Raw genomic sequence first — 14,139 nt, forward strand, 5'->3', positions numbered from 1 at the left:
TTCTGACGAGAGGGTCCGAAATTCTATGACATAGTCAGTCAGTGATCTGGAACCTTGCTGCAAACACAAGAGGGTAGATCCAGAGATGGTCTTTTACCCCGAGTCATCAAACACAGTTCCGAAGAGGGCGAGGAAGGTCATTAAGGATGGGATCTGTACGTTTCCAAAGGGGCGACGCCCAGGCCAATGCTTTTCCATCCAGGAGTGATAATATGTATGTAGTTTTGGAGACTACATCAGGAAAGTATGCAGGTTGTAGGGCAAAGTGCATGTTGCACTGGTTCAAGAAGCCTCTACATAACAAGGGGTCACCTGTGAAATGAGGAGGTGCCAGCAAGGGCACTGGAGGCCGGAAGGGCAGCACTTGCATAGTTGGGTTAGACTTGGCAGGCGCTGGAATGGAATCCAGCTGATTATTCAGTTGATTGATGGCATTAGCCAAAGTCTCTAGGATCTTCTGTTGTTCCGTGATTCGCTGGGCCAGGCCAGGAATGGCCTGAATCGCTGAGACCTGTGCTGGGTCCATGGACTTGGCAATCTGTTATGATTTTGTTATGATAGTTGGTAAGTGAACCCTGGGCCGAAGTGAGAGGTGGTACTGCCCACATGGAGGATCCCCGTGAGCCTCACTGTCGGGAGGCTGGGTCTCAGCTGATGTCAGACACAGAGACAGGATAGAGTCTTTATTAAGGAGATAGAAGCACTACCAGTGGAGTGGGGGGTGCCAGACAGGAAGTTTCAGAGACCCAGAGACACTGGGTCAGTGAAATGGGGAATACCCAGAGGGAATACCTCCATAGCGTGGTAATGTCTGTGGAGTGGGGTGCATCAAAGGAGTCTTCTGTAGAGGTGGTAGTGGCCTGCAAGGTGGGATACACCAAAGGAGTCTTCTGTGGAGATGGTAGTGGCCTGCAGGGCGGGGTACACCAGTGTCCTCTGTAAAGATGGTAATGGCCCATAGAGCGGGTAGGCTGGCGAGGTCCTCAGTAGAGATGACAGTGGTCCACAGAGCGGGGTGCATAAACGAGGGCCAAAGTAGAGATGGTACTGGCCTGCAGAGTGGGGTACATCCGTGAGGGTCCTCGGTAGAGCCGGTAGCGGTCCACAAGGCAGGGAGCACCGGTGAGGTCCTCGATAGCATGGGGAAGGCCCACAGGGCGGGTTTGTCCAAAGGAGTCCTCCGTAGAGTTGGTAATGGTCCACAGTGCGGGGTACACCAGGGAGGTACTTGGTAGAGCAGAAGGTGATCCGCAGAGTGGAGCACTCACGATAGAGCAGAGTAGGTTCCAGGAAAGTCCCGGGGAACAAGGAGTGGATAGCCAGGACGAGGAGAGGGCCCCTGAGGAGCGAGTTCCCAATACATCCACGCTGGAAGGAGGAATTGAAACATAAAGACCTCGGGAAGCAAGGTAGAGTTAGCAAGGATAAGTCTCTTTGCCAAGTCATCTTTAGGCAGGACCAGCGAGTTTAAATATCCAAGGGTAATGACATAATCTGGAGGGGACGCCTCCGAGGTTCCCACCATGACATGGATAAGGCTGGCCCGAGAGCGAGCACGTGTCCGCCAATAGGGTTTCGATGACGGTTGGTGGCATCTGTGCCAACCCAGGGGGCCTGGAAGCGGTAGGCTGGTCGTCAGCAGCTGGCGTAGGCTGCCAATATTCCCCAATGGAGTCAGAGAAGCAAAGAAGGAGGTGAGCAATAATGGTCACAGCCGTCTGTGACTGACAGGCGTAACAGCAGCCAACAAATCTTTTAAATAAATAGTGAGGGTATGTAGAATGCATGCATTAGTGTGTGAAATATGACTGAATGGATGAGAGAAAAGGGGAATGTGTTTATTTATTTATTTATTTATACATCTTTTATATACCGAAGTATTGGCAGGGGCCTTCACTCCGGTTTACATTTATAACAATTATAAAATGTCTGGAAGAGCAGGTTTAGATTATGAAAAGACAGATGGTGTGCAGTAACTGTTAGGGCACAGATGGCCAATTCAGATCCTCGAACCACAAACAGGCCCGGTCTTCAGGATATCCACAATAAATATGCATGGGATTGATTTGTATGCACTGTCTCCAAGCTCATGCATATTAATTGCAGATATCCTGAAAACTACATTTCTTTATTATTACTACTACTATTATTTATCATTTGAAAACACTGCTAGATATATGCAGTACTGTGCAGACATACAAGAAACCTGTTCCATGGATCTTACAATCTAGTCAAAACACACATATATGACAAACAAGTCTGAAAGAAGTGCATTTATCATAGATTTTAGTTTAGTTTATTAAACTTGAAATACCTTTCACATGACCATGGTTGTTTACAAAATTAGATACAAATAACATAAATTATAAAATATATAAAACATGCAAATAGAATAAAACCTATAATAAATAACCAGCAAATAATACAAGCCTAACATAATCAAATATTGCAACTAACCAACATAAAATCAATACCGAATCAGTTAACAAATGGGTGAAAAAGCCAGGATTTAAAAGCAGTTTCAAAATTATTTTTTCATTTGACACACAATCAACCCGTGGAATTTGAAGCAGAAGGATATTTTCAAGGCAACTAGCATAGCTTGATTTTCAAAGGGTTTGAACAAGTTTATGGAAGAAAAATCCATAGTTATTAAACAGGTGACTTGGGGAGACCCACCACTTGTTATAGGGAGTGAGTAGCAAGAAATTGAATCTTAGGGATTGCCCACTATCAGAGACAGGATACTGGCCTTGATGGACCTTTGGTTTGACCCAATATGGCACGTCTTATGTAAAAAGGTGAGTTTTTAAACTAGATTTGAATATGTTTGTGGCTCTTGAGGACTGCACTTGAGGACTGCACTTGGTATGCCCCAGTTGACAAAGCAGTATTATATCTTTGAAATGACTTTTCCACAGAAAGCTTAAAGCCAGTGGTTAAAAATAGAATATATCTAAATAATGAAGAAATGTTATGAGAGGGAGATGCTTGCTGGAGGCTTGCTGGAGCTAGCATTTCCATTTTTCCACAACCATACAATAGTTTAAAATTTGTCAAAATCACCACCATAGGAACTAATGAGAGTTGTGCTGCTGCAAAAAATGCTCAAGGTTGAACTTATCCCAGCCTGAAATAAAAATAAATATATGCATCTCTGAGGGGTACTGGAGGTGAGCAAACAGTTTGCATATCTGTGGGTGGGTAGAGTTGATGGCTTCTCCTCTGGCCTGCTCAAAATATCTTTATTCAGACCAGTATTTTCCTTTTGCTACTGCTATTGTTGATCAAAATCTGAATATTTCCCACTATTAACCATCTGGAGGCTGAAATTAATTATGTAACATATTTCCATATTCCCACTTGTTTTCTTTTACTTGGCACTCAGGAAGATAGAACAAGAAAGTTTAACGTTCTAAAATTTATAGCTAGATGTGGGAGAAAAGCTTGGACAATCTTATAAATAAGACATCATGAAGGTAAGAATTGGAGTTTGTATCTTATAAAACACTAACAACAAATGAGTTGTCAAGGCTTCACCAACCTCCTCTTCAAATATATCATTTCCTTCAAAGACTGATTTTCCACGGGACCAATGTGATTATTGGAACCGTACATTGGGAGAGGGGGACAATTTTGAAACAACCTGCATAATTAGTGCATGTACTGTACACTAATTTTCAAAGAGACATTATCCAGATATTTTCTATTGGAAATTTAACACAGATTATGTGCACTTAAAGGTCCCAGTTTGCTCCGATTTTATGAAGCATATATTTTAAAAATTTCATAAAATCATGCTACTTTCCTCCTCCAATCTAAACTCACCACCGGGAATGTATTGCAGTTGAGCTGAAAGTACACATACATGCTATGGAAGCTCACCTGTATTCGTAGCTGCTTTGAAGAGGAAAATTTTCAGACAGAGAAATCTAGACCCATTAATCTATTTTAACATGGCTAGATTGCTTTGGAAATTGTCCTCTAAGGCAGACAAACTCCTTGGTAGTTCACAATTTTAATGTCTTTCTGTACGAGAAATAGTAAATAGTGGGACAATTTTCAAACAGCCCATGTGGTTAACAAACTATGGCCTGGATTTATCAAAATGCACTAAATATTGCATGCAATAGGAAAAGGGGTGTGTTTTATGGTAATAGGCAGTTTATTGCAAAGTGTGGTATCTTAGCACAAACTGCAATAACTTTTTTTAAACTTTAATTTCCTATTTACAACCACTGGGGGGGGACCATTTTAAGCTCTTGGAGATCCAGCCTAGCTATCAGGGCCCTTCTACAACCACTGGGGGGGGAGAGAGAGAGAGAGAGAGAGAGAGAGAGAGAGAGAGAGAGAGAGAGAGAGATTAGTCCTAATGCCCTTATACTAGGTAGGTATTTATACCTCTATATGAGGCCTACCTAGTCACTCGAGGTGAGGTTTAGGTATTAGTGTAGGGGTTAGGGGCCACTTTGACATTCAAAGTGAGACGTACGAACAGAACAGTGCTCTCTTGTGAAGATTTGATGACCTTCGGAGTGAGGAAACTCACCCAAAGATGAGATTTGTGCAATGTTCTCTCAATCTAGCTTGATGGACTCTCTACCATGGTAACATCATATAGAGATATAAATACCTACCTAGTATGAGGGCATTATGGCTAGGTGCTCTCTCTCTCTCTCCCGCCCCCACCCTAGTGGTTGTAGAAGGGCCCTGATAGCTAGGCTGGATCTCCAGGAGCTAAAAACGGCATTTGCGAAAACATCGCATAGCGCAATAAAGCCCTATCGCATGGCTTTACACAAATGAAAAAGGTGTAGTTAAAGCTGTGCGATATGGCTTCGCAAATTATGAACCAGCCCACTTGGCCCACAAATCCTGCCCCAAACCTCTCCCCTTTTTCTAATTTGCATCGCACTATGCATTTTTGCATATATTAAAGGCGTTTTTTTATGCAAAAACGCCATATAGCACTTTGATAAATGACCCCCTATGTGAACAGTTTTAACCTGCACATTTTACCCACATTTTCAAAGGAAAACTATGCAAATAATTTCCCTTTTTAAACTTTGCATAAAATACATGTGTTAAAACATCTTGCATAGAGGGAGCTGAACTGGGAGCACATAAGCTGCAGTGCAAAGTGTGGGAAGTTTGTGTCTTTTTTAGAGGGCTTCTTTTTGAAAGGAATTTGAATAAACTGTAGGGTAGTAGACTATCTGCTAGGTAGCTGCTTTCTATTTGAATTTCTTTAAATCTATTTGCTTGCGGGATCTATGTATTAAGTTTTAAGGTAAGGTTTGTTGTAGGAGCTGATTAAACTTTTCCCTTCCACTACATCAGGTTCAAATTTTAATATATTGACTACTGCATATTTAGGGTATTGAGAAATGTTTCAGACTGGCAGTCAGTTGATAGCCTCAAACAAAAGCAAAATAAGTTTTATTTTGATCAGTGTCAAAAAAACAATTGGTTCATTATAGGTGATTGTCAGAGTAGTCAAATTAAACTAAACACGTATAGCAGATCAGAAACTGAAATATGTAGACAGTAGTCCAGCAGCAAGATGGGGACTATCCAATTTTTTGCACCAAGGGCCACATGTTGGTGAGAGATTGTATGCATGCACCTAATGCAAAGAGCTCCTGGATCTCAGAAAAAACAGGTCCAACGTATGAAGGCTGAAGGAGCTGAGGCTCATACAGGAGACCTATAGCAACATAATGTTATGTTTCGGATGGCCTTCAGAAGGCCTTGCATTCTGTTACATATTGGGGGCCTTGAGAGGCCTTGCATTCTGTTACAGAAGGGGAATGCTTGGGAGGGATCCCAGCTGAGGGGTTTTAGTGTGCCCTTGGGCCTCGGCCTGATCCCAGACGAATCCAGGACCGAACTGAGGGTTGGCGGCGTGTCCCAGCATGAGTGAAGACAAGGTCTGACCCTCTGCCGGACCTGCATGCTTCCGGAGCCAACAAGCTGATGTTGGTATATGAACAGTCCTCCGACCATTTCCAGCTCCTTCGAACCTGGCACTAGGATCGGCTTGAAGCAGCAGGCCGGACTGAGGATGAGGGCAGATGGAGGCCTTGTAACACAGAAGACTCACGACGTGAAGACACTGGAAGTGGATGAGGATCTTGGAAGACTCTCGATGAGACGGGGAACTTGGAAGACTCTAGACAAAACGGGAAGCTGGGAAGGTAGATATTGCCACTGTCTCTCAGGGTGCCCTACACAGTCCACCCGCGGGACTGGTCACGGACCACCCTATCCCAGTGCGCGCCCTACACAGCCTGAGGAAGCTGGTCACGGACCACGCGGAGAGCGGGACGAGCGCAGGAAGGGAATCCAGCCGAGGTGAGACTCCAATGACGAAGCCGGTGTCATCTGGAGAAACACAGGAGCTGGCAGGTCAGGAGGACTCGGGAACACAGGAAACAGATCCAGCTGCGACGAGACTCCAATGACGGGATCAATGTCATCCGGAGGATCACAGGAGCTGGCGGATTATGCGGACTCGAATGACGAAGGAGGGCGGAACCTCGGAAACATCAGGAAGAGTGGAACGTCAGGAAGCAAGACATTAGGAAGCGAGACATCAGGAAGCCTGGGCGAGGGACCTCAGGAGACAAAGACATGGAACACAGGAAGCAGACAAGACATGGAGCTCCAACGATGAACAGAGACCTGACGGAGCGCTGGAAGACAGGAACTTCCAGAAGCAAAGTAACTCCGATGCAAGGCAAACAGGAATGCAGGAATGCTGACACAGGAAACAGTCCTTAGGTGGGGCCCAGGGCATATCCGGCCGTGGACCCTTTAAATCTAGCAAGGAGGTGCGGCCGCATGCCTAGGAGCAGGAACAGGAAGCTGTGCAGGACAGTGGACAGCGGACAGCGGCCCTGCACAGATGCCGACGAGGACGAAACAAGGCTGGGCCGAGGAGCAGGCCCCGATGTCGGCAGCGGCTCCTGCCGCTGCAGGAGGAAGCAGAGGTGGCTCCGGCCGCCAGGTAAGCCCGGGGATTGCGGCCTTTGGCCGCGACGATGACGCTGGTGTCAGCGGCGGCTCAAGTCACGAAGAAGCACGGTGGCAGGCCCGCCGTGCCGGAGAGGCAGCTCGAAGTCCACGGCACCTGCCGTGGTGAAGAAGGAGAGCTGACTGCAGCACTGGCTGTGAAGAACATCAGCGGCTCCGTGCCGCGATGGGGAAGGAAGCAGCATGGAGGTGAGGAGCCTGCTCGCGGGGGAAAGCTCTGTGGGCAGGATTCATGACACATAATAGTGAAGTGCTGGCAGCCCTTGTGCTGCCTTGGAGAAGCAAAGTCACCTAGAAGGAGAGCATCACCTTGATATTGGAAGAAATGATCCTGCAACTAGGACCTGCTCTCCAGGCTATGCAATATCATCTCACACTGGGGATGGATCTCGAAGGATTTATGCCCAGGAGAGAAGGGTTAGAATGACCATCATGGTAGGCAGTTCAATCATTAGGAATATAGATAGCTAGGTAGCTGGTGGATATGAGGATTGCTTAGTAACTTGCCTGCCTCGCGCAAAGATGGTAGACATCATGCATCACCTAGACAGAATTTTAGACAGTGCTGGGGAGGAGCTGGCTGTCATAGTACATGTTAGTACTAATGACATAGAAAAGTGTAGGAGGGGTGTTTTGAAAGTCAAATTTAGACTTTTAGGTATAAAGCTGAAATCCATGTGGCAGGACCCTCCATTCCACCACTATATGTCCCTAGTTTCATTCTAGTTAGTTAACAACTTATGAGCTTCCATGCCTCTTTACCCTCTCCCACTTTGGAGAGCTGGGATTGGTTGCTCTGATATTTATAGCCCAGCCATTTTGCAGTTTGGCAGATGGCTAGAGTCAGTTCAGGTTAGATACTCAACAGTAAGAATGTATGTTTTCTCCCTCCTGGTGAGGCCTCCATGCCTCATCACGTTTTTACCTTTTGAAGGGAACCCGCTCTGTGCACACTCTGCCAGAGGGTTCCTCAATTAGGAAGTCCTTTTTTGCCGGAACCCCTCCGGGACTCCCACTCCAAGTCTGGAGACCAGGGTGTGGTGCTTGATACATTCACACCCTGAATGTGGCAAGCACCTGTGATAGGCTTGGCTGTGTGATGTGTTTAAAGGGCAGAAGATATCCATTTTGGAGAGGAGACTGTATTCAACTTTTCTGTTTTGAAGGAAACCGGTATGATGTCCCCTACTAATACCGGTATATAAAAGTCTTTAAATAAATAAAAGTCATCCTGAATGGATTCAGAGGACAGGGGCTGAAGATTGAGAGAATGTGACAAGCACCTGTGACAACAGAACATCAGTCTAGAAAGATTTTTGACTAAGAAAGTATTTTCTCTTATTTGTTGTGAGGAGATTTTTTTAGTCACCCCTCTTCACTGGGAGCCATGCTGGAATAGCAGGTTCCTGAGACCACAGACTTTTCAACTTAAGGAGTCACCTTTCAGAGCAACTAAAGGAGTTAAGTAAAATCTGGAGGACCCCCTTTTGGATCTCTACTTATATGGAACCAGAACATAAGGCTGGGTGTTCAGGAAGAAGCTTGAACTTCATGTAACATACCTCTAGGAACTAGGGCAGAGAAATGTTGAATCATCATTGTGACATGAAAAGACTGACAATAGAGTGCTGTCTCTTTAAGAGCTGGGGGGGGGGGGGAAAGGAGATTCAAAATTGGATTGTCTGAGCATGTGCAAACAGATCACTGCTCAGCTTGAACAGAGTTCCTGCCCTGCTCTGAATTAATAAATATTATCTGTACTGATTAAGGTGAGCAGCCCTCTATAATTGTATTCATGTGTAATGTATTTATGTTAGTTAACATTGTTTTGAGATGTATTGAAGTTGTTTTTACTTTACCTAAAGAGATTTATAAAAATTGGATTGTCTGAGCATGTGCAAACAGATTACTGCTCAGCTTGAACAGAGTTCCTGCCCTGCTCTGAATTAATAAATATTATCTGTACTGATTAAGGTTCTCTTTTCTGGAACCCTGCTGTGGACGACTTGGGAGTAGTTGAACTGTGCCCTGTCAGGATTTGAAGCTCTTCTTTCGGATAGAGGCTGCTGTATTGTGGATTTGGCAGTTGAAGCAGCAGTACTGACGCCCTCTTCAGCTATAAATTCAAATGGACACACAGTAGGATACAATCTGGGACTTTGCTTGTTCAGAGACTGCTTAAGGTCGGGTGCTATATCACATGCTGATTCTGGTTGAAATACTTAACATGAGTTTATGACAAAGTTGAGTTTTCTCTTGTACTATATACATGTGTTTATATGACAAATGCAGATGCTTAGGAAGTGAACAGATTTATTTCAGTCATTCATTCCAGTAAAGATAAAACTGTTACTCACTAAAGAGCGTGTGGATTCATTTCTGATACTGGGTTGGGAATCAAAGTGCAGGTTTCAGACACAAGGAGTCATAAAGAAAATTGAACTTCAAGGGTTACAACAAATTCTGGCGCATCAACGTGGGGCGGTGTTTTTTTTCTTCTCTCTGTCTGACCTGCTACTGAGCGACCCAGCATCATTAGTGAAGTGAGCACAGTATTCTCTTTGTTTCTTTCTCATACAAAATGGAGTATTGCAAGTACTATGATTGTATTCCTGATAGATCTGTTATTCTGAGTTCTGTAAATCCTGAAATATCTTTAGCAAGTGTAGAAGATGCATTAAGCCCAGCGGGTGTAGTTACAAAATTCAAACGTTTAAGAGCTGAGTCATCTGATCAAGTTTTGTGTGAGTTTGAAGAACCGCTTTCTATAATTATTTTAGAAAGAATGAGCTTAAAAGGGGAACTGGACAGTCAGTGGATAATTTTACCTGTCTTAGATGAGACAGTATCAGAACAGGATGTTGAGTCAATGTCCCCTGAAGCATGCACTGACCCACTAGTGAGTGACATACTTTTAGATATGACAGATCGACTTCAAGAAGAATTAGCATATATAGCTGACAGTCATAAAATCAATATTCAAGATCTGAGAAAAAGAACATCCGCTCTCATGATTGAGAGTTTGGGGTCACAAGAAAAAGAAACACGAGATATGGATCAATCACCCCAGAATATATTGCAGACTCCAGTTAAAAGCCGAAAAAGAGTTCCCAAGTGCCAGGATGCTATGCTAACCCAACATTCTTTGGCAGTCAATTCTTCTCAATATTCCATTCCACCAATTTCTATTCCTGCGGATGTTTCAAAGGTTATAGTGGAGCATGTGATCAAAACTCCTAAGGAAATGGGCGCAGAGTTGAATCATACGTACTACAAAATTAAAGTTTTCTCTGGAAATGTCCCTAAACCTAGTAATGAAGGAGACTATGAAACTTGGCATATTCAAATTAAGCAATTACTGCAGGATCCAGATCTCACCGCAGGTGCAAAAAAAAGGAAATTAATTGAAAGTCTCCTTCCTCCAGCTTTAAATATTGTCTCTTACATAGATAAAAGCGCCACAGCAGAGCAGTGTTTAGAGGAACTGGAGAAGGCATATGGCAGTGTAACTAATGGAGAGGAATTATTTTTTCAATTTATTGAAACTTTCCAGAATGGCAAAGAAAAATCTTCAGACTATTTGAGAAGGCTTCAGGTCCTGTTACAGAAAGTCGTGGAGCGGGGAATTTTCTTTGGGCTCGCCCCAGACAGGCAATTACTACAACAGTTTGTACGTGGGTGCTGGGAGGAGACCCTGATTACCCGACTGCAATTGAGGGACTTATTAGAGAGCCAGTCGAAGAAACTGCCACAGTACTCGGAGCTGCTATTTAAAATCAGAACGATTGAGGAAGAAAGAAACATGAAAGAATCTAGGAGGATACGTCAATTGGGAGTTACCCAGATTAAACCTGTAAGCAGGACTTACCTAGCAAATGACATAAGCATTGCTCAACATATGACACCAAAGGCAAGTGAGTTTAAGGTGGGATCTGAGTTGGGAACATTTTCAGGAGAAGAAGATAATGTTTTGCTCGCGCCATTGATCACTCATTGTAGAGCTGCCAATTCAGAAATAGTAAATAGCCCTGCTGCAAACAGCATGATGCGAAGAAACTCTTGGATAGAGAAGATGCCTCAAAAAGGGAGGCATCATCCCAAGATACTTTCATTTTGCTATAACTGTGGAGAGAATGGACACATGATGGGAGAATGCATCAATCCTGTAAATGCTGCTCTAGTCCAACAGAAATTGCGGGAAAAATTTGAAAAAAAAAAATACCCAGCATTAGGCAGGTTTCAAATACTCCTTTAAACTAAAAAGGTGCTTTTGCGAGGGGCAGACAAAGGCACCAAATGCAATTCAGATAAGTCCCAAAAGAAAAATATCCAGTGATCATATCCCACCATGTCCTCTACCAGATGATGTTTTGAAACGCCTCGTGGGAAAGGTTTGTTCTGCAACCGCTTATTTGGATGGTGTGCAGTGCCCTTGCTTAGTGGACACTGGCTCTCAAGTGACGTGCATAACACAAACCTTCTATGAAGACTATTTATCACATCGGAAGCCTATACCCGCTAGAAGACTTACTTTGTGTTACGGGTGCAGGAGGTCAACCTGTTCCTTATCTGGGGTATATTGAAGTTGAAGTACAGTTTCCCAAGGAGGCCTGTGGAAGTGGGAACAAATATTCTGTCCTTGCTCTAGTCTGTCCCGATCAAAAGAACAAACCCCTGCCTTTAATAGTGGGAACGAATATTCTCAGACATCTAATACATGACTGTAAAGAACTGGCTGGCCCAAATTACCTTAAGGAGTTAGCCATGGAGAAAAATTGGGTAACTACATATCAGACCTATGTTTCTCATCAAAGTTCCAATCAAAGAGTTACTAGGCCAATGATGGCTAGATTGACCAGCACCAGACCAATAGTGTTCGAAAGGGATGAAGCGAAGGAAGTGGAATGCATTCTGAGAATGCCCAGACATGGTCAGAGTTTGTCCATATTGCTTGAGGCTTCAGAAAATTATCCTCTACCCGGAGGCTTACTAGTACAACCTCAACTCATCCGAACTGGCAGTAAGTCGCACACAAAGGCTAGGGTGCTATTGAAGAATATATCGGATTGTAGCATCAGTTTGCCTCCTAGAAGGACATTGGGTGTAGGTGAGCCAGTCGATATAGTGAGGACCATGAACGTTACAGGCTCGACCTATAAGGATGGTGCTAAACTAGAATCTATTGGAGAGGGTAACATGGAGTCTGAGAAGGTGTCGCTAGACTTCGGAGATTCTCCAATATCTGAAGAGTTTAAACAGCATATAGAAAAGAGAATTAATCAAGAGGCAAAAGGAGCATTTTCCTGTCATGACCTTGATATTGGATGTATTCCAGGAATAATGCATAAAATCACCCTGTTGGATCCAACTCCATTTAAAGAGTGCACACGTCATGTATCCCCAGCTGACTTTGAGGATCTCAGGCAGCACCTGAAGGAGCTATTAGCCACAGGAGTGATTGAGGAATCTGATAGCCCTTATGCTTCACCTGTGGTATTGGTTAGAAAGAAGAATGGTACCTTGAGGATGGTTGTTGATTATCGTAAATTGAACAACATAACCAGAAAAGACTCCTATCCGTTGCCTCGAATTGAGGAGACATTCACTCTCCTATCAGGTAGCAAGTGGTTCTCAGTACTAGATCTCAAGAGTGGGTACTATCAGATTGAGGTAGAAGAAATGGATAGGCCTAAAACTGCATTCACCACGCCCTTTGGAAACTGGCAATTTAAGAGAATGGCTCAAGGACTGACAAATGCTCCAGCAAGTTTTCAAAGAATGATAGAGAAAGTAATGACTGATATTAATCTACATGAAGTTGTGGCCTTTTTGGATGATCTTATAATATTCTCGGACACACTGGAAGAGCATGAGGACCGATTGATGAGGGTGTTACAACGACTGTTGAAATGCGGATTGAAGCTCTCTCCATCTAAATGTAAATTCTTTCAGAAGTCAGTGAAATATTTGGGTCATCATATCTCAGAGAAGGGGGTGCTCACCGATGAAGAGAAAATTTCAGCCATTACTAAGTGGCCACAACCTAAAAACATTAGAGAGCTGCGATCTCTTCTAGGATTTGCGGGCTATTACCGAAGATTCGTGAATCAATACTCACGCTTGGTGAAGCCGCTCAGTAATCTGTTGGTGGGACTAACAAACAGTCGAAAGGATAGGAAAGAAGCCCGAATTCAAAGTCAGCAGCTATTGGGTACGCGGTGGACCTCAGAATGTCAGAAAGCATTCGAAATTATAAAGGAAAAACTCACGGTTGCCCCTGTGTTGGCTTTCGCAAATTGGAAGCTACCTTATGTATTACACACTGATGCCAGCACTACAGGGCTAGGCGCTGCACTTTACCAAATTCAAGAAGGAAAACTGCGAGTGATTTCATATGCCAGTCGTGGGCTCACTAAAAGTGAACGGAATTACCCTATCCACAAATTGGAATTTTTAGCCCTTAAATGGGCAGTTTGTGAAAAATTTCATGATTATCTATATGGTGCAGAGTTTAAAGTAGTGACAGATAATAACCCTCTGACGTACGTCCTGACGACTGCTAAACTGGATGCCACAGGTCATCGATGGTTAGCATCCCTCTCCCTGTACAACTTTGACATCGGATACAAATCTGGTAAAGCCAATATAGATGCTGACGGGTTGTCTAGGAGACCACATGATCCTGAAGAAGATGATGAAGAATTTTTGAAATATGAGGAGAAGGTTGCCAAGATGCTATCTCGTGTGAAGACAGATCAAGAAGGAATGGACACTCTATCTAAGGTAATATGTAAGGCGGCATTCCAGAAGCATGATGTCTCTATTTTGACACATGTTTCAGAAGATTCGGGAGACTACGACACTCCCATTACACCTCATTCTACTTCCAAGTTTGAGTGCAGTCCTGGTGCCTTGGTGGAAATCTTACCTGCAGGAGGAGATGCTGTTCCAGATGATTTTGATGACCCGGACCTGTGGCCTGGACAACCCACCCTACCTGGGTTTACCCTGGGTGACTGGAGAGTGTTCCAGAGGGAAGACCCGTGTTTATCCCAAGTCATAATGATGCTGGAGAGAGGTGAGAAATTTGAAGATCGAGACAGG

At 44.0% G+C, this 14,139-nt stretch overlaps 1 protein-coding gene across 1 annotated transcript in view; it reads left to right on the forward strand.

The window, feature by feature from the left end:
* The first annotated feature begins 7,043 nt into the window (after window positions 1-7,043).
* The window catches only part of LOC115100348 (nucleoprotein TPR-like), a 101,929-nt gene continuing 94,833 nt past the window's right edge, over window positions 7,044-14,139 (forward strand). The window contains exon 1 of the mRNA XM_029618765.1: window positions 7,044-7,224. Coding sequence (XP_029474625.1) covers window positions 7,044-7,224 — 181 coding nt within the window. The remainder of the gene's footprint in view (window positions 7,225-14,139) is intronic.

Source organism: Rhinatrema bivittatum, chromosome 10 (assembly GCF_901001135.1).
Source record: "Rhinatrema bivittatum chromosome 10, aRhiBiv1.1, whole genome shotgun sequence".
Taxonomy (NCBI): Eukaryota; Metazoa; Chordata; class Amphibia; order Gymnophiona; family Rhinatrematidae; genus Rhinatrema; species Rhinatrema bivittatum.